General features: G+C 49.1%; 9 protein-coding genes across 9 annotated transcripts; 5 read left to right on the forward strand and 4 right to left on the reverse strand.

Moving 5' to 3' along the window:
- Positions 1-1,365, reverse strand: BDV37DRAFT_5823 (4'-phosphopantetheinyl transferase family protein). The gene has a single exon (XM_032090916.1). It carries the CDS (start codon positions 1,138-1,140, stop codon positions 109-111), a length of 1,032 nt encoding a protein of 343 aa, XP_031944967.1. The 5' UTR covers positions 1,141-1,365; the 3' UTR covers positions 1-108.
- Positions 1,346-2,491, forward strand: BDV37DRAFT_5831 (pyridoxal 5'-phosphate synthase glutaminase subunit PdxT). The gene is made up of 2 exons (XM_032090919.1): positions 1,346-1,797; positions 1,856-2,491. The coding sequence occupies exons 1-2, from the start codon at positions 1,550-1,552 to the stop codon at positions 2,439-2,441; spliced, it is 834 nt and encodes a 277-aa protein (XP_031944968.1). The 5' UTR covers positions 1,346-1,549; the 3' UTR covers positions 2,442-2,491.
- BDV37DRAFT_5775 (nuclear cap-binding protein subunit CBC2) lies at positions 2,205-3,505 on the reverse strand. The gene is made up of 5 exons (XM_032090906.1): positions 3,318-3,505; positions 3,145-3,242; positions 3,038-3,082; positions 2,791-2,982; positions 2,205-2,734 (listed from the first exon to the last, which is right to left on the reverse strand). The coding sequence occupies exons 1-5, from the start codon at positions 3,381-3,383 to the stop codon at positions 2,602-2,604; spliced, it is 534 nt and encodes a 177-aa protein (XP_031944969.1). The 5' UTR covers positions 3,384-3,505; the 3' UTR covers positions 2,205-2,601.
- A 131-nt stretch (positions 3,506-3,636) lies between these two features.
- On the forward strand, positions 3,637-6,694 carry BDV37DRAFT_240669 (uncharacterized protein). Its single transcript, XM_032081099.1, has 4 exons — positions 3,637-4,062; positions 4,124-6,238; positions 6,293-6,462; positions 6,518-6,694. Exons 1-4 carry the CDS (start codon positions 3,742-3,744, stop codon positions 6,573-6,575), a joined length of 2,664 nt encoding a protein of 887 aa, XP_031944970.1. The 5' UTR covers positions 3,637-3,741; the 3' UTR covers positions 6,576-6,694.
- Positions 6,695-7,708: 1,014 nt separating this feature from the next.
- Positions 7,709-8,371, forward strand: BDV37DRAFT_279821 (uncharacterized protein; the record flags this gene model as incomplete). Its single annotated transcript, XM_032086411.1, has 1 exon — positions 7,709-8,371. The coding sequence occupies one exon, from the start codon at positions 7,709-7,711 to the stop codon at positions 8,369-8,371; it is 663 nt and encodes a 220-aa protein (XP_031944971.1).
- A 1,506-nt stretch (positions 8,372-9,877) lies between these two features.
- pin1 (peptidylprolyl isomerase ESS1) lies at positions 9,878-10,759 on the reverse strand. The gene is made up of 4 exons (XM_032090923.1): positions 10,682-10,759; positions 10,201-10,604; positions 10,025-10,141; positions 9,878-9,954 (listed from the first exon to the last, which is right to left on the reverse strand). The coding sequence occupies exons 1-4, from the start codon at positions 10,682-10,684 to the stop codon at positions 9,945-9,947; spliced, it is 534 nt and encodes a 177-aa protein (XP_031944972.1). The 5' UTR covers positions 10,685-10,759; the 3' UTR covers positions 9,878-9,944.
- Positions 10,760-10,934: 175 nt separating this feature from the next.
- BDV37DRAFT_5864 (DNA-directed RNA polymerase II core subunit RPB9) lies at positions 10,935-11,652 on the forward strand. The gene is made up of 2 exons (XM_032090925.1): positions 10,935-11,197; positions 11,258-11,652. Exons 1-2 carry the CDS (start codon positions 11,118-11,120, stop codon positions 11,544-11,546), a joined length of 369 nt encoding a protein of 122 aa, XP_031944973.1. The 5' UTR covers positions 10,935-11,117; the 3' UTR covers positions 11,547-11,652.
- A 1,449-nt stretch (positions 11,653-13,101) lies between these two features.
- Positions 13,102-17,443, forward strand: BDV37DRAFT_269119 (putative carboxylesterase; the record flags this gene model as incomplete). Its single annotated transcript, XM_032084298.1, has 4 exons — positions 13,102-13,212; positions 13,274-14,982; positions 15,801-17,106; positions 17,186-17,443. 4 exons carry the CDS (start codon positions 13,102-13,104, stop codon positions 17,441-17,443), a joined length of 3,384 nt encoding a protein of 1,127 aa, XP_031944974.1.
- Positions 17,444-17,687: 244 nt separating this feature from the next.
- Positions 17,688-19,574, reverse strand: mrh4 (ATP-dependent RNA helicase MRH4; the record flags this gene model as incomplete). The annotated part of the gene is made up of 1 exon (XM_032084299.1): positions 17,688-19,574. The coding sequence occupies one exon, from the start codon at positions 19,572-19,574 to the stop codon at positions 17,688-17,690; it is 1,887 nt and encodes a 628-aa protein (XP_031944975.1).
- Positions 19,575-19,694: the final 120 nt, after the last annotated feature.

Here is a 19,694-nt window from a genome sequence, read left to right on the forward strand (position 1 = left end):
TGTAGGCTACCAGATCAATAGAACATATCCACTTGCTGTTCAAACCTTACGTGCATGTTTATATAAACGTAGGATTTTGGCACGACGTTAGTGGGGGCGAAACAAGAGCTACTTCAAGCATTGGCAAACACCCGTTGCGCAAGGTCTAACATCTTCCTCAATGTCAATCTTCTGCAACCGCTGCCATGGATCTGCACCATCTCCTCTACTTCCCCGCCCAATCCTACCCCCTCTGGCTGCAGTAGCAATAAGATAATTCTTCTCAAATGCAACGACCTCAACTCGCACATCATCCACTTCCTTTCCATACAACCATGTTTTGACCCCAGTATACGGCTCACCCAAGGTTTGCAAGTCCCGGCCTGCGGGCTCCGGCGCAACAACGTTCGTGAAGACCAATTCTTTCAACCACGGCGCCAATAACGCCTCCCCTGTCATCTTTATATATGCTTCTTTCAACGCCCAGTAGGTGTAGAACAACCGGAACCCATATTCCACAAGGCCGTCCTCGTCGTTGCCGATATGTGAAGGTGCCCCGTGCAGGCTTTTGATGGTATCCAGCTCGCGCTGGGAGAAGACTTCAGAGAAGATACTGACGAACTCTTCTAACGCTTGTCTAGTGTGCGCGGTGTTGCGGCGCTCGTCCACGCAGGTAATGTCTATTCCTACCTGGGGTATGGATGAGGAGGGTGTAGAGGTGGGATTGGGGTTTGTAATAACATTGGTAGGCGCAGTCGAGTCATTGTTGCTTGGTGGCGGCAAAATAGTCCCTGCGAGAGCTACCAGGGATGCTTGATGGCTGACGTTGAATTCAATGCTTGGAATTGGTTTGTCTGTAGCTGCAGTTTGGGTGATGTCTGCAGGGTTGAAGTACGGCCGATGATGCGGTGCTGGCGTTCGGCTGATGGTAATTTGGTTCCATGGAATGCGACATGTTCGGTGGATAAACAGATATTTCAGGAGATTGGACGCAAGGGACATATGCTTGTCTTTCAGGTGATAGAAGCGTTTGGCCGACTCCTGGTCTGATGGCTGGAGTGTTTCCAGTAGAGGGAGCGATGAGGTAGTCGCTGTTAGGTCCCGAGTATCGATATACCACCGTACCATGGAATTGTTGGACTCATCCTGTGATGGTTGCATGTTTAAGACGTACTATATGGAGTATTATGAAGCGGGGTGGTGAGACGTATGTAGAGCAGCTTTTGTTGATAAACTGATTTCGGTGCGGGGAATGTTTATTTATGTGAGTATACACAGTATTGAGTAGAGTAAATAGTAAAATAGCTCAGCCACCATCATAAATCCATGGTTATAAACGAATGCCTGAATTGTCCTCTTGTTCCACAGAACATGCAACTAGAAACAGATTCATAAAGTCTCCATTCAGAATAAGCTGAGGTCACGTTTTCCAGACTGATCGCCGTGCAGGAACGTCTTATCATGCGGGGCAGCACGTGGAGATAGCTCGGATATATGTTGTTCCGGCTATATGTAGAAGCCGTAACTGGCCAACATTTGACTCATTTTCTATGAATTATATCGCATTGAAATGAGCATCACCGTTGGGGTTCTCGCCTTGCAGGGCGCATTCTACGAGCATGTCCAGCTGCTGAAACAGGCAGCAGCTGATTCAGCGACAGAGACCAACAGTTCGCCGCAATGGGAGTTCATTGAAGTGCGAACCCCGCAGGAATTGGATAGATGCGATGCGCTTATCTTGCCTGGTGGTGAGAGCACTACTATCTCTCTTGTCGCAGCTAGGTCCAATCTTCTAGAGCCCCTGAGAGATTTCGTCAAGTATAGTACCCCAGAAAGCCTGCTCTGCTGCCCAAGACTAACCATTTCTCCTCGGTAGGGTCCATCGCAAGCCAACTTGGGGAACCTGTGCCGGGTTGATTTTGCTTGCTGAGTCCGCCAACCGGACAAAGAAGGGCGGCCAAGAGCTTATCGGAGGTTTAGATGTGCGCGTAAATAGAAACCACTTTGGTCGGCAAACTGAGAGTTTCCAAGCGCCCTTGGACCTGCCATTCCTAAACTCTTGCGGAAAAGACCAGCCTTCTTTCCCAGCTGTTTTCATCAGAGCACCTGTTGTCGAGAAGATATTGCCACACGAAGAGGGTATCCAAATAAGCGAGGTTCAAAGAGACGAGACCGTCGTAGCGCCTTCAAAGCACGCGAAAGGCCAGGCGGCTCTGGACGCAATCGCAACGCAGGTTGAAGTGCTGGCCACACTTCCAGGCAGAGCCGCTAAACTGGCTAGTGAGGGGAGGAACATCGACGCAGACAAAGAAGCTGGAGATATCATTGCTGTCAAACAGGGAAATGTTTTCGGGACGAGCTTCCATCCTGAGCTCACTGGCGACGCCCGGATACATGCATGGTGGCTGCGCCAAGTCGAGGAGTCCGTGAAAAAGAGGAAGGGGACAGAGCAACGCTATTGAATGCCTTGCATTATAGAAAGATTTTGTATAGAAAGGTCCGTCGATAGATGGGGTATCGGGTGTAAATATTCTTTTGTTGCTGCCGTTCCTTCTACTAAATCAAAGAGATATAATGCATGCAAACGCCGTACATGCGCCAACCAGACAAAACCCATCAAGATTACCTACCCTTACCGTATTCTTCTTCTTCCCGTTGTCTCTGATCATCTGCATAAGCCCGCCCATAACCGCCACGTCCTGGGTCGTACTCTTCTCGGTATTCATCGCGAACCTGGCCACCAGATTTACCGCGACTGCAATCATATCAGAAACAGCTTTGCCTTTGAGAATTGAGAGTCTCTCTACATACCCGTATTGTCTCCCTTCTTCGAAACCAGGGTCAAGGTCCGTCCGGATAATCCTCTCATCGAGCTTGGTGCCGCCAACGTATTTCAAGCAATCCAACGCATCTTGATGTGTATAATACTCGACGAAGCAGAAGCCACAGGGGGTCTTCGTATATCGGTCGAGCCCCATCACAAGTCGTTTAACCTCTCCGCATCTGAGTCTATCAGTTAGCACGCGGACTTCAGTACGGTCGTTGCGTGGTATCTGACTTGGAGAAGAGTTCATGGATCTGTTCCTCTGTTGTGTAGAAAGAACTACTATAGTTAGTATATGAAGAGAGGCCAATGCTGAGGTGTCTGCGAGGCAAAGGACATACAGATTACCAACATAAAGTGTGGTGGCATTTTTCAAGTTGTCCGATGGGTCTTCTGGAACCTTTTCCGGTTCATCTTGGCTGTACTTGCGCTTCTTGTTCTGGATACATACGAGACACATTAGTGATTTTGGCGAACCAGTCGGTTGCCATTGAAGGGCTCTATGAAGCTATACCTTTCCCAGGTAGTAGGCGCTTGGCCGATCGAGTCTATCAACGGTGTTGCGTGGTGATACGGTCATTGTGGAGGAAAAAACGATAGTAATTCGATGACAATCGGGTAAGAGTTACGATTAGGATAGGCAAAGAAGAAGAACAACTGAAGACAATGAAGGAGCAACTTGAGCGCAGGAGGTTGTTGGAGATGCAGTCAAGGAAAGCTCACGATTGGAGCTTGTCCACGGAAACTTACGCTGTTCTTGGCGCGCCCGTCGTCTAGTGTACTTCCGCCAAAATTTCCCCAGGCACTGTTTTGTTACCGGTGCATTCTCCCGCCTTTATCCCCAGCACTGACATTCCTACATTTCATAGCCTTGTCGCCGGCAGGGAATGGAAGTTTAGCATCGAATTCAGCTTCTGTTTGGAATAAATGCTTCAACAATGCCGAAAGTGATCAGTTACACACCTCCATGGCTCTCACGCCCTTCTCCCGGAGCCGCCTTGTTTTCAAGCACAGCTCCGAAAGCTCCAGAGAATATCTCAGGCAAGCTTCGGCAAGAAAGTGACTACGCTGGACCAAATCGCATATTGGCAAGGAGAGGAAACGAAGCGTTTACTGTGGTCGACAACCAGATCCGTTGGTCGAGCCTAACGCGATTGAAGAACGAATGGCAGCAGCAGACAAGATCAAGGAAAGGCACTCCCGAGCAGAAAGAAGACACACAAGGAAAGTCGGATGCTAGCGACAGTGTACACTACAGAGTATGGGAAATTACGTTGCGGAATTAGCTACTATTATAATATACGACTGACAAACCATCAGGTCTTGACAGTTCCGGTTTACGAACAAATTCGCCAACTCATACCTTCCCCCAATGGCGCTTTTCTGGCTATCGTTGCAGACCATACGGTTCATATTGCCGTGCTTCCGGATCCGTCTCATTTGTCTGGGACTGACAGCTCGCCCATTCGTGTGAAGACCTACCAGCTTGGGCCTACAACCCACGTGATACCCGAGTCACCTGTAGTATCAGCTTTATGGCATCCGCTTGGGGTGGACAGCAACCTTGGAGGATGTATCGTTACCATCACTATAGATGCCGCTGTGCGGGTCTGGGAGCTGGACCGAAATAATCAATGGTCTTTCGACCGTCCTACACTGGCGATCGACCTGAGAAAGCTGGTGGATGGCACCTCTTCTGACGAGGACTTTTCGCCTTCCGGCTTTGGGAAGAACAAAGGGTTCTCTGCTGATTATGTTGATATGGAAGTCGCATCCGCTTGCTTTGGAGGCACAGGGAGTGAGAAGGAGGACGCCTGGGCACCGATGACCTTGTGGGTTGCGATGAAACCGGGCGACCTTTACGCCCTTTGCCCACTCCTTCCCTCCAAATGGAGATCCCCAGCTACTACCGTTCCTTCGCTCTCCGCGGCTATAGTTCCAAAGTTGGCAGCTCTTGAGGAGGATCCCGCTGATTTTGAGGATGAGCTGACTGCCTGCCGACAACAATACGAGTGGTTGACGGAAATTGATAACCAAGACCCCTTGCATGTTTACGAATCACATACGGGTCCAGATTTGGAAATTCTTACTCGCCCTGCCAACCCCAGTGCGATCCCCAGACTGCAAGGACCTTTCCGTATTGATACAGGAGATGAGGTCGATGACTTGGACCTCTGCGATCTTCACGTTATCGCTGCCAAAGTTGACGTCGATGCCCTCATGATGGGCGAGGAGGATGAGCTTTTGCTCGAGGAGAATGGAGAGGACAGGCTGTCGGCCACAGTTATTTGTCTTTCTACAGGGAGTGGAAGAGTTCACCTTTGCCTTGAACTTGATGGGGTAGAGGGACAGTGGCTTCCTAGGGCTAGAAAGAACGCCTTTAGGACCCCACTCTCAGAGCCGTCTGATCTAGTCTTGGTGGAATCGCTGGACACTATGAGGGAAGGACAACAATCGTCGAAGAACTGGCCTACCTTTACGAAAGACGTGCATTCGAGATATGACTTCTTCGTGACTACCGAGAACAATGTGACGTTTATCTCCCTTGCTTCATGGGTGCAGAGACTTGAGGCGGAACTTCAGTCCGAGGACACAAGTGGCTCGGGCTTCCGTTTGGAGGTTCTCTGTGAGGGCACTGTGTCTCTAAGAGAACGCATTTTTCAGACAGACGAGGCCCATAAAACTGCGAAAGACCAACCAGACCATCTCCCCGCTTCGGTGGTCTATTATGATTACGATCTTGGCTACTTATTGCTGACCTATCATGGTTCTCATCCATATGCTGCTATCATGGATACTCCTGAAGTTTCTTTCCCATCACTGACAGATATGAATCCGGATGCCCGTGTTCCTGGCTCTCCTGTATTGCCACCACGCCGGCCGCCTTATCAGGTTCCCGCTATCTTTTACTCGGATTCTCCCCTGGAATTCTTCGTCGACAAACATATTCCACATCGCCAGCGACACACTCTCAAGGAACAAGTTCGCCTGTCCCCGGCGACGTTGGACCTGGTGGCTGCTGCTCATAGGATTCTGTCTGCTCATACCAACGCCCTGGAGAGAGCAGCATCAGACCTGTTCCGTCGGTGTGAACGACTGCAGGGAGAAATGCAGGAGCAACTGAAGCAACTCACTGATGTGTCTGAGCGAATCAAGGGCGTATCGAGTGAAATTGGTGAAGATGGGGAGCGAAAAGAAAACTCCAGAAGTGGCGAGGCGTTGGATAAGAGACTCCAAGCGGCAAAGGATAAACAGGACCAGCTTGTGCAGCGATATGAGGCTATTCGTAATAAGATTCTAAAGTCTGGTGGAAGACCACTTAGCGAGAAGGAGAAGTCCTGGGTGTCGGAAGTGGAGACGTTGTCAGAATCATTTGGAGATTCGAGACAAGAAGGCCGCGACAATGGCCAGCAGCTATCTGAGAGACTTGAAACTGTGAGTTTTTCTTCCATCAAGAGTATTACACGTTGACGCTGACAAGCCTTGTAGGTGAAGGAAATTGCAGCCGACCTCTTGGCTGAGGCCAAGTCTGTAGCGGCGAAGGCTCCTCCAGTAACCGAGCCTGGCAGCCCGGCATCACCTGGAGGTGCTCAGCCTAGAGTTCCCCAGAGACTGCAGCGAGCCAAGATTGCAGATGCAATGAAAATGGTGGAACGAGAGTAAGTTTTCTTGCCGTCGGACTTTTGCGTAACTTGTACTGATGATTCTACCCAGGTCTGCTGTTATTGAAGCGATTTCGTCACGCTTAGAACGATTGAACGCCAGTATATGAAAGAGTATGAATATGTAGTACTTCAAAGTCTTTGGGGATTAAGCAGTTCGGTAGTTCATAGTTGATAATACCTCCTGCAACTAAGATGCGAGCATGATGTTTCTTTCCCTTGTCTGCAGGTCTAAGAAGCTTGTATAGTATGTCTCTTCGAGTAGTATCGTAAGACAGCACCAATATTCATTGTACCTATACTTCTCTTCCGTCCGAAGCAAGATAGGGCACGCAAAGCAACGAAGGTCTTCTCACCAGACCCTGCGTCTTTCTACACCCCTCCGAAAAAGAACTGGGGCACATGCTCTGGACACATCACACTCATGCTGGACAGACGATCCACTCTTTTCCCTGGAGTATTCGTTTGCTTCTTCGGTGTCTTTCAGATCTGCTTCTATACATTTCTCTTTGGCCACATCTTCTGACATCCTGTCGGACTTCGCAGATGCCCTGAACCCATTTGCCTCCAGCTTCCTTACCAGGGCAGCCCGTCGAAGCACCATGTCCTCTTTCCGCGAACAGACCTCACACATACAGCATTCCTCTGTTTGTATTAACTTTCGACCTGTGCAGCAGGGAAATTCCTTGCAGTTGATAGACCCCATGTCGACGATGCAGCCACAGAGTGTGAACTTGCAAGACAAGCATTCACACATAGTACTTATATGGATTGGCCGGAAACGTGACAAATATTGACTTAATAGTTCGATGCGATGTCGTGCAAGGTAACTTTTTCCATGTATAGTAGAGTTTGAATATTAAGCAGGAGGACGAGTATCTGCCAGTTAGTTACTGAGACACATCTGAGCGTGCACAGCGATAAAGGACTACAGGCAAGAACTACAGATGACGGGACTGATATGGTCAAGCGGTGGCTTAGACAACTAAGTTGACTGAAGGGGTGGCGGAATACACATGCCATCAATGGACCGTCAAAGGGCAGCGCCATGGTGATGACAGATGGAAAACCATGGCACCTGCCTGGGTCCAGACTGTAGGTAGCTGCCAAAGTGAATACACCAACTTGGGTCTCTTCCTAGCAACCCCACCTCATTTGAAATGTTCTCTCCCACTGAACATCGCATGTCAGCATAGACTGAGGAGTCTCCAATACTCTAAACGTGGACCGAATCCTACGCAACATGGTAGCCGTGCGCATCTACGGATTCCAGAAAGAAAACCTCGATATCCCCGCTCACCTCGTCACAATCATACCTACAGCACTACGCGATGCATTCTATCGCGCGCGATTCATAGCTGGCCGGGCCTTTCGATATTTAGAGTATATCGAAATCCGCCAGGCAAATCGCTATCAGGCGATGTGCCCTCGCACGAGCAGAAACTACTACAGCCATCAGATGTCTGTCTTACGTCTTTTCAGCTGGCGTCATGATTACCACTGGAGAAACCCGACGCTTGCTCCCACCGAGAAGCTCGACCCGGCCATTCTTTGCTTCCACATCGATCAGTCTGCGTACCAGAGCTATCAAGCAGTCTTCGCCAAGTACCAAGATGCGTTCATGTCTGGTCCTTTCCGGGTGTGGCATGACGCCAAGCGCGCGGTGGAAGCAACAGCCGCTAAGTCGAACCTGAGCGAGGTGGAACAAAGAATGTGGAATCAGTTCTGGCGTGTCAACTTTCTGGGCGAGATGCAGAAATGGGAGTCTCGCGCTACGGCCCTCGCCATCCCGTCTTGGGAGGAGATTGTCGATGAGCTCTACGATGCGATCTTGGAATGCGTGGAGGGAGCAGAGGATATGTTGGCTAATCCTGCTCATGGCATTGCTAGCAACAGTGGTCTCTGATACGGTGTGCTTGAAGTTGGCCCAATTTTACACATGGAGGCGCTTGTTTGGTTCGGGTTCTAGAGGAGGTTTTTTAATCTGGATTACACGTCGCTTGGGAGATGCAGTATTGAGTATTGGGATTTTGGTCGGATGATACCCTGCGATTAGCTCTTTTGGGGACAAGGCCGACTTTCGGTATTCTGGTGGTTGTATCGCAAAAATACTTGTGATCAGACTAGGTAGTCAACTCGTTGTTTGGTTGCTATTCTTTTGATAGGATTGGTAGGGTGTTCTGAGTGCGAGCAGAAAGAACAGTCTTTGATATTTTTGCTTTGGAACAACACATATTATAATTGTATTGTATAGGTTTTAGCAATATCTTAGGCAAAAGTAATAACGTATCATTAAATGCATGCTGGATGTGATGTGTTAATTCTCGCTTATTTATATTTTGAAGCGGCATAGGCAAGCATAGACATAGCCAAATTTGTTTTTCCAATATAGCTTTACTTCGCTTGCAATTTACATAGAACTATCAAACAGCAAAAATTAGTGTGTGTTGTATTATAAACCTAATTTAAAATTTATTTGTTCAATTCTAGTGCTTTGTGCTTTGTCCACGCCATAGTTTGACGATTTATGTACAGTATAAAATACCCCCGCTTCTTTGGGAAGATCAAAACACAGGGAGGGCCAATTCCCCCTACTGTATCCCCTTTATATTTCGAAAGTGCTTCTTATCGAGGTGATTACCATGCTTCCATTGTGCTTTTCTTTCTTATCTCTTTCCATACTATTTTTATCGTCTTGAAGACCGGCATACCAACGCTAGTATGTCGAAACTCGCTAAATAACAACATCCTCGTGAGTAGGTGAACATAATACGAACAGATTACTACCGAGTTACTTCAAAGATACTATATGATCATATTCACAGAGATAGATATATACCATACGCCAGCCTTTCTGACTGTGCTTGCACTAGGTAGCTATGGCACTGTATACAAATAGTAATGTAGCACATGACTAGAACATGCCCTAGCTTGGCAACATACTACTAGCAGTATGCAAATGCTCTCGTGAATGGACCTACAAACGTCCTTTTAAGACGGCAGTACATATACCATCAAGTTGCAAGATTGATTAATTTATCAGAAATTAAATTGTCATGGAGACTAAAGATTGTGGCTTTGCTAATAAAGGTGCATACATCGCTGTGCCATCCAATGTCGACTCGGCGGGAGGGCTAACTATATAGTAAATGACTTCATCTCAAGTTACTAGTAATTGATACCATTGTCACCCGGTGAGATGCAACAGCCAAGACCAATTAATTCACTAAGTCTGAATTTACTAGGGTGTATTTACTGCTGGTGGCGGTCGTAAAATCTTGAAAGGCGGGAAGTTCTTGACTGCCAGCATGTGGCCGTCAGTAATAGTCGCTCTCCGGTTTAAAATATCATGAACAGATGTGTCTTTCTCAGTAGTATATAGTCCCCGGCTAAAGGGGAAAGAGAAGTATATCATACAGGTATCGATCTTCTCTCTAGATGTATTTATGCTTAGGTATCGAAATAGGAGATCACAAAATTTATTGAATGCTGCATGTCACAGATGAAAACCGTTAGCAAGTTTATTCGAATGCATTAACAAGATATATATTCAGCTTACCGTTCAATGAGATGGACACCGGAAGCCGTGTCAACGATTCCGCTGACCTCACCGGGCTGTAGAGCAAAGGCAGCGTCCTCGAACTCCTTCTGCATTTCCCCCCGTCCAAAAAAGCCACTATGATAATGTTAATTCCACATGTTAACACGTCCACGAATGCTAATGCATGCACATACAGATCACCCCTCTTCCTGGCGCTGCTACAGTCTGATTCTGACATCGCAAGATCTCCCAAGCTGACCTCGCCCGACTTGATGCGTTCTTCATGGCCACGAAGGATGTCAATCGCCTCCTCCTTGGACCGAGTAATCTCAGACTCTCTCCAGCTACTGGGACGTCTGCTCTCCCTATGCTTGACAAGAAGGTGGCTGCAGCGGATTTTGCCTTCACCATGACCTGTGCCATCAGGCCGACTGGTGGGCCCGCTATGGTAGTTGGCCATGTAAACCTTGAGCGTCTCCGTATCAGTGCCTGCTGGAGGCTCCCAGCGAGATTCCTTTGTCGTGGGATTGAAATAGTAAGGGAGGTTCTTGGAGTTAGAATGGCGGACCTCCCACCCGGCCGGAAGACCTGTCTCAACCTAGAAAAAGCCGAGTTCAAATGAGTATAGAGCTTTAGATATGATTGAGAGTTAGGTAGATAGGAGATAAAGCATACCATGATGATTTAGGATAAGAATGGTATAGAATTACAAGCTTTATTCAAGGGGCTTTTTCAGGATATGCAGGATTGTAGGAAATAAGAAGAATAAATGCAAGTAATAATTGCCGTGGCAGCAGCTCCTGCGGGACAGACTGCGGGGGAAATGAGGGACCAGTACAAAGCATGCAAACAGCGCCAACAATACAAACACCATCAATAAGGCAGTGTCCGTGCACTCCGATCGTGACTAGTGCAACTTCCCTGTAGGCCTTCTTCGGACTTCATCGCAGGTATTAATTATTCTTAGTACCAGGCACTATCTTCGCCACCAAAAGTTCTGTATAGGACGCGTGAAAACCTTTCAAATTTACAACTACTTTTGAATCTCTTTTCAAAACCTATCATCGAACTATTTGCGCGAGTTCTTGTCGGATTTTCAGCTTTTAGAAAAATGTCTGCCAGCCCATCTCCTTCCGCCGGTGGCGATAGCAAGTCAAATGAACAGGTCCATTTCCGTTTTTGTCGCGAATGGTAGGCGCTATATTCCTTGACTCTCTTCTATTGACGATTTTGCTAATTGCGCTGCTATAGCTCGAACTTACTTTACCCGAAAGAAGACCGCGTCAACAACCGTTTGATGTTTACGTGTCGAACCTGCCATGTCGGCGAGCCCGCAAGCTCATACTGCGTCTATCAAAACAAGCTCAACAGTCAAGTCGGAGACACAGCTGGTGTGACTCAGGATGTGGGATCTGATCCTACGGTTTGTCTCCCAGGTTTCTGTGCTCATTGCGGGGAGGAGATCACTTGTTTTTCTTGCGGCCAGCCCACTGAAGATGAGTTGTCCGAAGATGATTATGAGGGATTCCCAATGCTTTGAGAAAGGGCTCAAATTTGTGTCATGGAGAGATTTCAAGTAATCTTGCGATTTCCCTGGCTAACATGCTCTCTCTCGTTCTAGCTTCCCCGGTCGAACAAGCTCTGCCCGAGCTGCGGTGAAGCCGAAGCGGTCTTTTTCCAGTCTCAGCAGCGTTCTGCGGAAACCGGAATGGTGAGAGATCCATCGACTGAGATCTTTGACGAGTGACTAATATATACCCTTTAGAAACTTTACTATGTCTGTTGCGCGTGCGGCAACGTCTTCGTATGATTTGGAACGTCTTTTGTCACCATCGTGTTTTCGATACCCATTATTGGTCCTTTTCAGCATGGTTATGGAGTTACGGCGATGTCCGAGTAATAGAAAACAAGTTTTTTTTTCAAGGGATAATTCTATTGATACAGAGTAGTTATGTAAATAGACGCTTCGCTTTCATAGGGATATTTATACATGCATCGGTGCCAACGACAAAATTTTCGACCACTGCTTTCCTCGTAGTTCTGTAGCCACAACTCCTGGGATTTAGGTCAGAACCTGGCAATAGCGGCGTCAGGATACAGATACTCACCGTTCATTCTTGTTCCGATCGGGTCTCCAGATTTGTTCACCAGCACGCAGGCATTGTCATCGAACTTGACAATAGATCCATCTGGTCTCTGCATTTCCTTCTTCGCTCGGACGACGACGGCATGACGAATATCTCCGCGACGGACTTTGTTTGCAATACCACTGTTGGTCGAGCTTTCGGGGCCAAAGTTCCGCTGCTTCTGAACGACCACGACGATTCGGTCACCTAATCCCCATCACATCAATCGGCGTTAGAGCTGTATCGGTAGGGAGAATTGAAGGAGATCTAGAACCTACCGACTGTGGCTGGCCGCTTCTTCTTCAGGACATTCACGCACTCGACAACTGCGGCGCCGGAGTTGTCGATGCAATTCAGCATCGTCTGGCGGGTGATTGTTAGCCAAGAGCGTTCAGAATTTCGGACGAGGACAAACTCGCAGGTTTACCTTTAGTTGAATCATCTTGATCGCATGCCCTGAGGGGAACGGCCAAAGTATCAGATAAAGGGTAGACTTATCCGTCCGAAAGATTTCCAGCACGTCCGGACCGGAAAGGTTTTGCCGACCACCGACCCCGGACGGCGGACGGGGCGCTGCTGCTGCAGGAGGGCAGCCTTCAACTCATTTCAAGTCGCATTGATTCATTTAATTAACTGGGCAACACAGCCGTGTGTGTCGTGCTTGGAGCCTCTTGGATAGTCGCCCACTTTCCCACTCGTGCGCGCTAACTTCCCCTAGGGGTTCCTTTTCTTCCTTTCCATTATGCCTGTTGAATTGGATTTTTCTTATCCTTTCTAATAATTGTTTCACTATCACGCTCTTTTCGAAAGTCAACCCCCTCCCTTGGTGTTAATAGTATTCCCGCTTTTCCTACTGTGTTCCTCCTTTGACATTGAGCCAACATCATTTAACACCCACCAATTAAAACAAAATTTTCACCACACCACAAACATTCTTTACATGGGAAATTTGTGATCTTGCAGACTGACATGCCATCGTCGAAAGCAAAAGACAGTCCCTCTGTGGAGCGTCGCGACCGTCTGACTCTTGCAAAGTTGGCCAGCTATGACGATGTCGCGACGGATGCGCTGGTTGACCGGGTACGCCATCTTACTCAGAGACACTCTTCTTGGATTGTAACTAACATGGTCCATATCGCAGGCATATTTCTGGACCAATACCCGCAAAAACCGAACGAAATATATTCCCGTGAGAGGGATACATGAGGATGATGTGGCTCGTATTCTCCTTCACGATGTCATTGTTGCCAAGGACGCTGCGAAAGCAGAAAAGCAATTGCTAGCAATGTCAGGTATGAAGAAATACTTGGCCAGGCTGCCCAGTGACCGCGAAAAGGAATGGTTTCGCCGGCATCTGCGCAAGTACATCCAAATGTATCTCCCTGACTCGCCCTTCGAAGTTACCACGACCAATCGCTACACGATTACCGAACATGAGGCGGCCATCTGTGCCAGGAAATTCATCAAACAGGGCCAGGAGATCAAGTACCTTAGTGGGACTCTTGTTCCCATGACCCGCGAAGAAGAGCAAGAATTGGATCTGAAGCGGAAGGATTTCAGCATAGTCATGTCTAGTCGGAGAAAAACGCCGTCGTTTTTTCTCGGACCCGCTCGCTTTGCCAACCATGACTGCAATGCCAATGGCCGATTGGTGACACGAGGATCGGAGGGCATGCAAGTTGTTGCCACTCGAGATATCTACATTGGAGAAGAGATCACCGTTTCATACGGCGGCGATTACTTCGGTATCGACAATTGCGAGTGTCTTTGCCTTACATGCGAACGGGCAGTCCGCAATGGCTGGGCGTCTCATGTTGACTCCGAGGAAGAGTCAAGCAAAGCGTCCACTCCAGCTCTGAACGATGAAGCGATGTCCAACGACAGCTTACTTTCACCCAGAAAGCGCAAGCATCATTTGGATAGTGATTCCGATATCTCACCCTCGAGCACGCCTAGGAAGAGGAGTAAATTTACACGACAGAGCTCTAAATTACGATCAGCAGTATCGCTCGCAGATTTTGCTCCTTCTGTTGGTTCGGGGTCAGACAATCCACCGCCCCAAGCAGAGACTTCAATTGTGCTAGAAACCACAGGGGCCGCAAGTATAACCAAGGATGCTATTGTACCTGCAAGCGGTTCTGCTGCCGAAGCCACTCAAGTGCCTGCTACTGACTGTGACTCCTCTACTTCGCTCGAGGCCGACGAGTCACAACGCTCGTCAACGTCAACCACACCAACCTCAATGGGTGATGTCAAGATCAAGGTGGAGGAAACGGTGGAGACTTCCCTCCCTGAATCAGCATCGACGACAGCAACTCATCTTACACTTTCAGTCACAGGCCAGTCCCACAGCGACCGACACCTACCGGGAACTGACAACGACGCTTTGTCAGAGTTGTCCGATTTAATTGACACTCCCCAGAAGCCGAAGAGGTCAAGGGGTTCTCGCTGGAAGCATGGCGTTGTCCCATCGGTGGAGGAAGAGTCGAACCGTGTTCGGGTCCCTGGTGACTACACGAAAACTTCCAAGTTGCTTGCCCAAGCCTACGATCGATGGGTAGACTGCCATACTTGTAATGTTTGGTTTGTGCAGCAGAATTCATATCTCACTCGGCGAGAGTGTCCCCGCTGCGAGCGTCATTCTATGCTATACGGTTTCCGCTGGCCAAAGACGGATAAAGAGGGTTCAATGGATGAGGAGGAGCGAGTGATGGACCATCGGACTGTTCACAGGTTCTTGTACCCGGATGAAGAAGCTCGCGTCTCTCGCAAAGATCGTGGGGTCAGTTTCGGCGTCACGCCCACCCCTGAATTACTTGAGCCACGAACAGAGACCGACGACAGTGAAGCGTGCGATGACCGGCGCAACACTAGAGCGAGCAGGAGACGGACTCGTTCACTCCGGATGACCATGTAATGATGATGATGTGTAATCGATTAATAGGCAAGAGCTGGATGCTGAGCAGGAGTTTCGGGTACCTCTTTACATTGCAGTTGGCGTTTGATTTATACCTGGGCATGGTGCGATTGATAGGACTTGTTGGGACGGTTAGATGACCCTTTTTTTCTTTTCTCTTCCTTTTCCCTTTGCCAGTTGCTTCTTCTGGTTATGATGTATAGATCTCCCTTATCTTCTTCTTTTTTTTTTTTTAAGTCTGTCTTTTATTAATTTTGTTATTCGTGCTGAACAAGATCACGATTGGGGGGAGCGACCTCTTGCATATCATTAATCGGGACAAGTTCAAGTCCCTTTGGTGTACAACAGACATATTAGGATTCCACAAGAAAACTTCGGGTTTACTGGATCAAAACAGACGGAGACTGCTTCGTTCTTGGTGATTCTTCCCCGCATTTATTCGACTCCGCGTATGGAGATTTAATGGAAGCTGGAGAGAATTCCTGCACCAATGGCGTTCCGCTGTGTCTCCGTTCCTCCAGCTTTAGTCCCTTCGTATCTTGCCCGCTTGTGTGCAAATGCGATTCTCGGTATATCTCCCACCGATCTTGCAACAGAGCCGTTTTGAAGGTGAGTATAAAAGAGCTCGTGAGCATGTCTATCATTTCCGCATGCGTTGATCGTCTTGGTGAGAAGAGCCTGTGTCAGCTATGGCGCTCCTCATCCACCATCTGCTTGCCCTCTATCTCCTTCTAACGACCTCCGTTGCCAGAGCTTACGAAAATCCTCTCATCAGCCTCGACTATGGAGTATTCCAGGGCAGATATGACTCGACATATAACCTTTCGTACTTCCGTAAGATTCCATTCGCAGTCCCGCCAACAGGAGAGAATCGCTTTCGTGCCCCTCAGCCTCCCTTGAGAATACTCGACGATGTGTACGATACCGATCAGGATTTTGACATGTGTCCGCAACGTACCGTGAACGGCTCTGAGGATTGCTTATACCTCGGCCTGTTCTCGCGACCTTGGGATGTGCGCTCCGCCTCCACAACTTCGCCCAAACGGCCCGTGTTGGTGGTGTTTTACGGCGGTGGCTTCATTCAAGGGAGTGCCTCCTTTACCTTACCGCCGTCGTCTTACCCCGTCCTCAATGCTAGTGACCTGAATGACTATGTGGTCATTTATTCCAACTACCGTGTGAACGTGTTCGGTTTTCTCCCGGGACGAGCGGTCAAAGAATCACCCAGTTCGGATCTAAACCCGGGGCTCCTGGACCAGCAATCTGTTCTGAAGTGGGTTCAGAAATACATCCATCACTTCGGTGGTGACCCTCACAACGTCACCATCTGGGGACAATCCGCTGGAGGAGGCTCAGTCATCGCCCAGGTGCTAGCAAACGGCCGGGGCAAACAGCCAAAGCTCTTCTCAAAAGCTCTGGCGAGCTCACCATTCTGGCCCAAAACCTATGCCTACGATGCTCCTGAAGTAGAGGCGATCTACGAACATCTGACCAATCTGACCGGTTGTGCGAACGCCACAGATACACTCACCTGTCTCAAAGAAGTCGACGTCCAGACCATCCGCGACGCAAACCTAATCATCAGCGAAAGCCAGAAGTATACAACCAGCACGTTCACCTGGGGTCCAGTCATCGACGGCGAGCTCCTCTCCGACACTCTTACCGAAGCTGTGACGAGCGGCTCGCTCCAAACAGACCTCGTCTTCGGGATGTACAACACCCACGAAGGCGAAAACTTCGTGCCGACTGGCTTGCGTTCGCAGAACACGACAGATGGGTTCAATTCTTCTATTCCTAGCTTCCACCAATGGCTGGTGGGGTTCCTGCCCGCACTGTCTCCCGAGCAGATACGCCTTGTCGAGTCGAAATACTACCCTTCTATAGGGCGAACGGAGACTCTCAATCTGTACAATTCCACGTATGTGCGGGCAGGCCTCATCTACAGGGATGTTATCCTCGCTTGTCCGGCGTATTGGATAGCATCGGCAGCCAAAACTGCCGGATATGTGGGTGAATATACTATCCCGCCTGCGCAGCACGCCAGTGATACCATCTATGTAGGTGTTTCTCAGTCCATAGTATCTGTATACTTTGAGATATGGGTCGTCGCATAGATCTTACTGACAGCTATCTTAGTGGAATCAAGTCAACCCCATCCAACAGACGGATGAATTAATATACAAGGGCTACGCCGGTGCCTTCGCCAGTCATTTTCAAACCGGGGATCCCAACGCGCATAAGTTGACAAATGCGTCGCAGCCCGGGGTGCCGATGCTCCTGAGTACTGGCGATGAATTTGTTGTATCTGAGACTGGATTCAAGACTGCGGAACTGGTGCTGTTGAAGGAGAGGTGCGACTTCTGGAAGTCGATTGGAGAAAAGATTCCGGTATAGTATCAGCTCTCTATATGTTCATGCGGGATGAACAGAACTACATTGAGGTACAGCCTCAGTGGCTATAAGTAGAAAAGAACGTGAGTGAGTTTCGTGTCTATACTTTACTATCTAGTGTACAATATTATACATTTCATGCTCGAGCCGTGCTGTACATATATTTACTGTCCGTATTTCCAAATTGTCGCCATGTCCTAACGCCGGTCCTTGTACGTTGAAATAGTTTGTGTCCATCTGACGCCCCTTAGATCAATGCTTGTCCTCTAAACATACCTTCACGGACTTCCTTCACAACATCCTTACGGTCCTTCTTTCCGACCAGCACGATACCGCGACCACGCTTGTTCATACGGCCGAGACGTCCCAGGCGGTGGATAAAATCGATCGTGGTGTGCGGGACGTGGTATAGAATGACAGTCTTGATGGGGAGGGTGTCAATGCCTCGGGATGCCAAATCGGTGGTAACGAGCACCTTAGTATTAGGCAATTGGCGAGTATTCCCGGCTTTGTTGTGGTTCTCGGGCAGTTCAAAGGGAATGGAATCCTCCTGACGCCTCTTCTTCTGGGCTAACATGATTTCTTCTGGGCTGGGCGGAGGTGCTGACTCGGTGAATTCAGCAAGGATCTCTTCTTGCTTCCGGGCGCTGGAGTCCCGGGAGAGCGACTGGGCGTCAATCCCCTTTGACTTTAAGAACTGGGCCACCTCATCCGCTTCCTCACGTTCGTTGACGAACACAAGAATCTTTTTGATATTCGGTCCGACATAAGATGCGAACGGGTCCGAGGGCTCGGAATCGCCAGCTTTCCCAATCGACCAGATCACGTCAGCGCAGGCCAAGTTTCGGTTTCCTCGGTAGGGTTCTTTTTGGATGTCCACCACTCCTAGTTGCACTCGACGTGGGATCGCATGCAGATTGGGCGTAGTCAGTCTTTTGATGTCTGGGTAGCGCTTGCGCAGCAAATTATCGAGACTGCGGGGAATCGTAGCCGAGCACAGAATAAGCTTGCGGAGCGACGGTGCTACCTTACTAATAATTTCAGTCGTTGTTGGCAAGAAAGAACGGTCCATAAGCGAGTCGGCCTCATCGAGAACCAAGTGGCTGACCCGGCTCAGCACGTATGGTTCCGTTTTAGCAATCGATGCAAGCAAGTGAGGAGTAGAAACGAGAATGTCGATACCATCTGGGTTAAACAGAGTACTCTTGATCCGGCGAGGAGTCAAGTTGGATGAGATCATCCCAGATCGGTATTTCACTGTGTGAGCAAGCGCCTTAACCTTGACACCTACTTGTGCAACCAACTCTGACGTTGGCACCAGGATTATTACTCTCGGTCTTCCGGCATTGGAGAGTGGCGGCTCCTCAGGCTCAAGATCAAAAGCCCGGTTCTTCAGCCTCTCCTCTTTCTCCTTTGCCTTTCGCTCCTCCTCTTTCTTTTCATTCTCCTTATCCTCAACTTCTAGCCGCTTAACAGCGTCAACCAAGGGGAGCAAATATGCTAATGTCTTGCCAGAGCCCGTCTCCGCTGCTAAAAGGTATTGGTCGTAGTGAGGTTCCCCGTCCTCAACTTTAGTTCCTCGCTTTCCAGCCGGTGAATCTTCCATGAGCTTGGGAATTGCGAGACGTTGAATAGGAGTGGGGGTGACATCGGCCAGACCGGGAAGAGCTTGAGAGAAGATTGAATGGCGAACAACTGGTAGGAGTGGGAAGTGATCAAAGCTGGTGACGTCGGCGATCTTAGATTTGATCGCAGTTCTGCGGCCATAAGGCACAGGAGCCAGCGTGGTCTGCATCTTTAGAGCTTTGTACAAGGGGCTGTCGCTTTTCCGAGGTGTATCCGCCGCCTTCTCGCCCGAGCGTCTTAAGGCCGCTTGAGACCGTGGCCGTGGCTCATCCCGAATATGAGCTTCAGTCTGATTCATTCCTGACCATGGTCCAAACTTGTCTTTACCCGAGCGCTTCTTATTGATCGATGGTTTGGCGACATCTGGGGACAAGGCCAAACGAGCAACTTTCCGGCGGAGTCGAGCTGTGGCCATAGAGCGCGCGACCTGCGATACGCTCGAGAGAAGGAGAGTAGGGGTCCCGCTCCGGCAGAGCAGACATACAGGAGGACGAACCGCCAGGGACATCCTGCCTAGCTGATTCATGGTGGTGAGGTGGTGTCGAGGGACGGATGATGAAATCTCCTCCTTACCCGCTTCCAAGAAAATTCCTTGGATAAGAAAATCAAGGCAGAAGCTCGGAGCACC

Source organism: Aspergillus pseudonomiae (assembly GCF_009193645.1).
Source record: "Aspergillus pseudonomiae strain CBS 119388 unplaced genomic scaffold BDV37scaffold_10, whole genome shotgun sequence".
Lineage (NCBI taxonomy): Eukaryota > Fungi > Ascomycota > Eurotiomycetes > Eurotiales > Aspergillaceae > Aspergillus > Aspergillus pseudonomiae.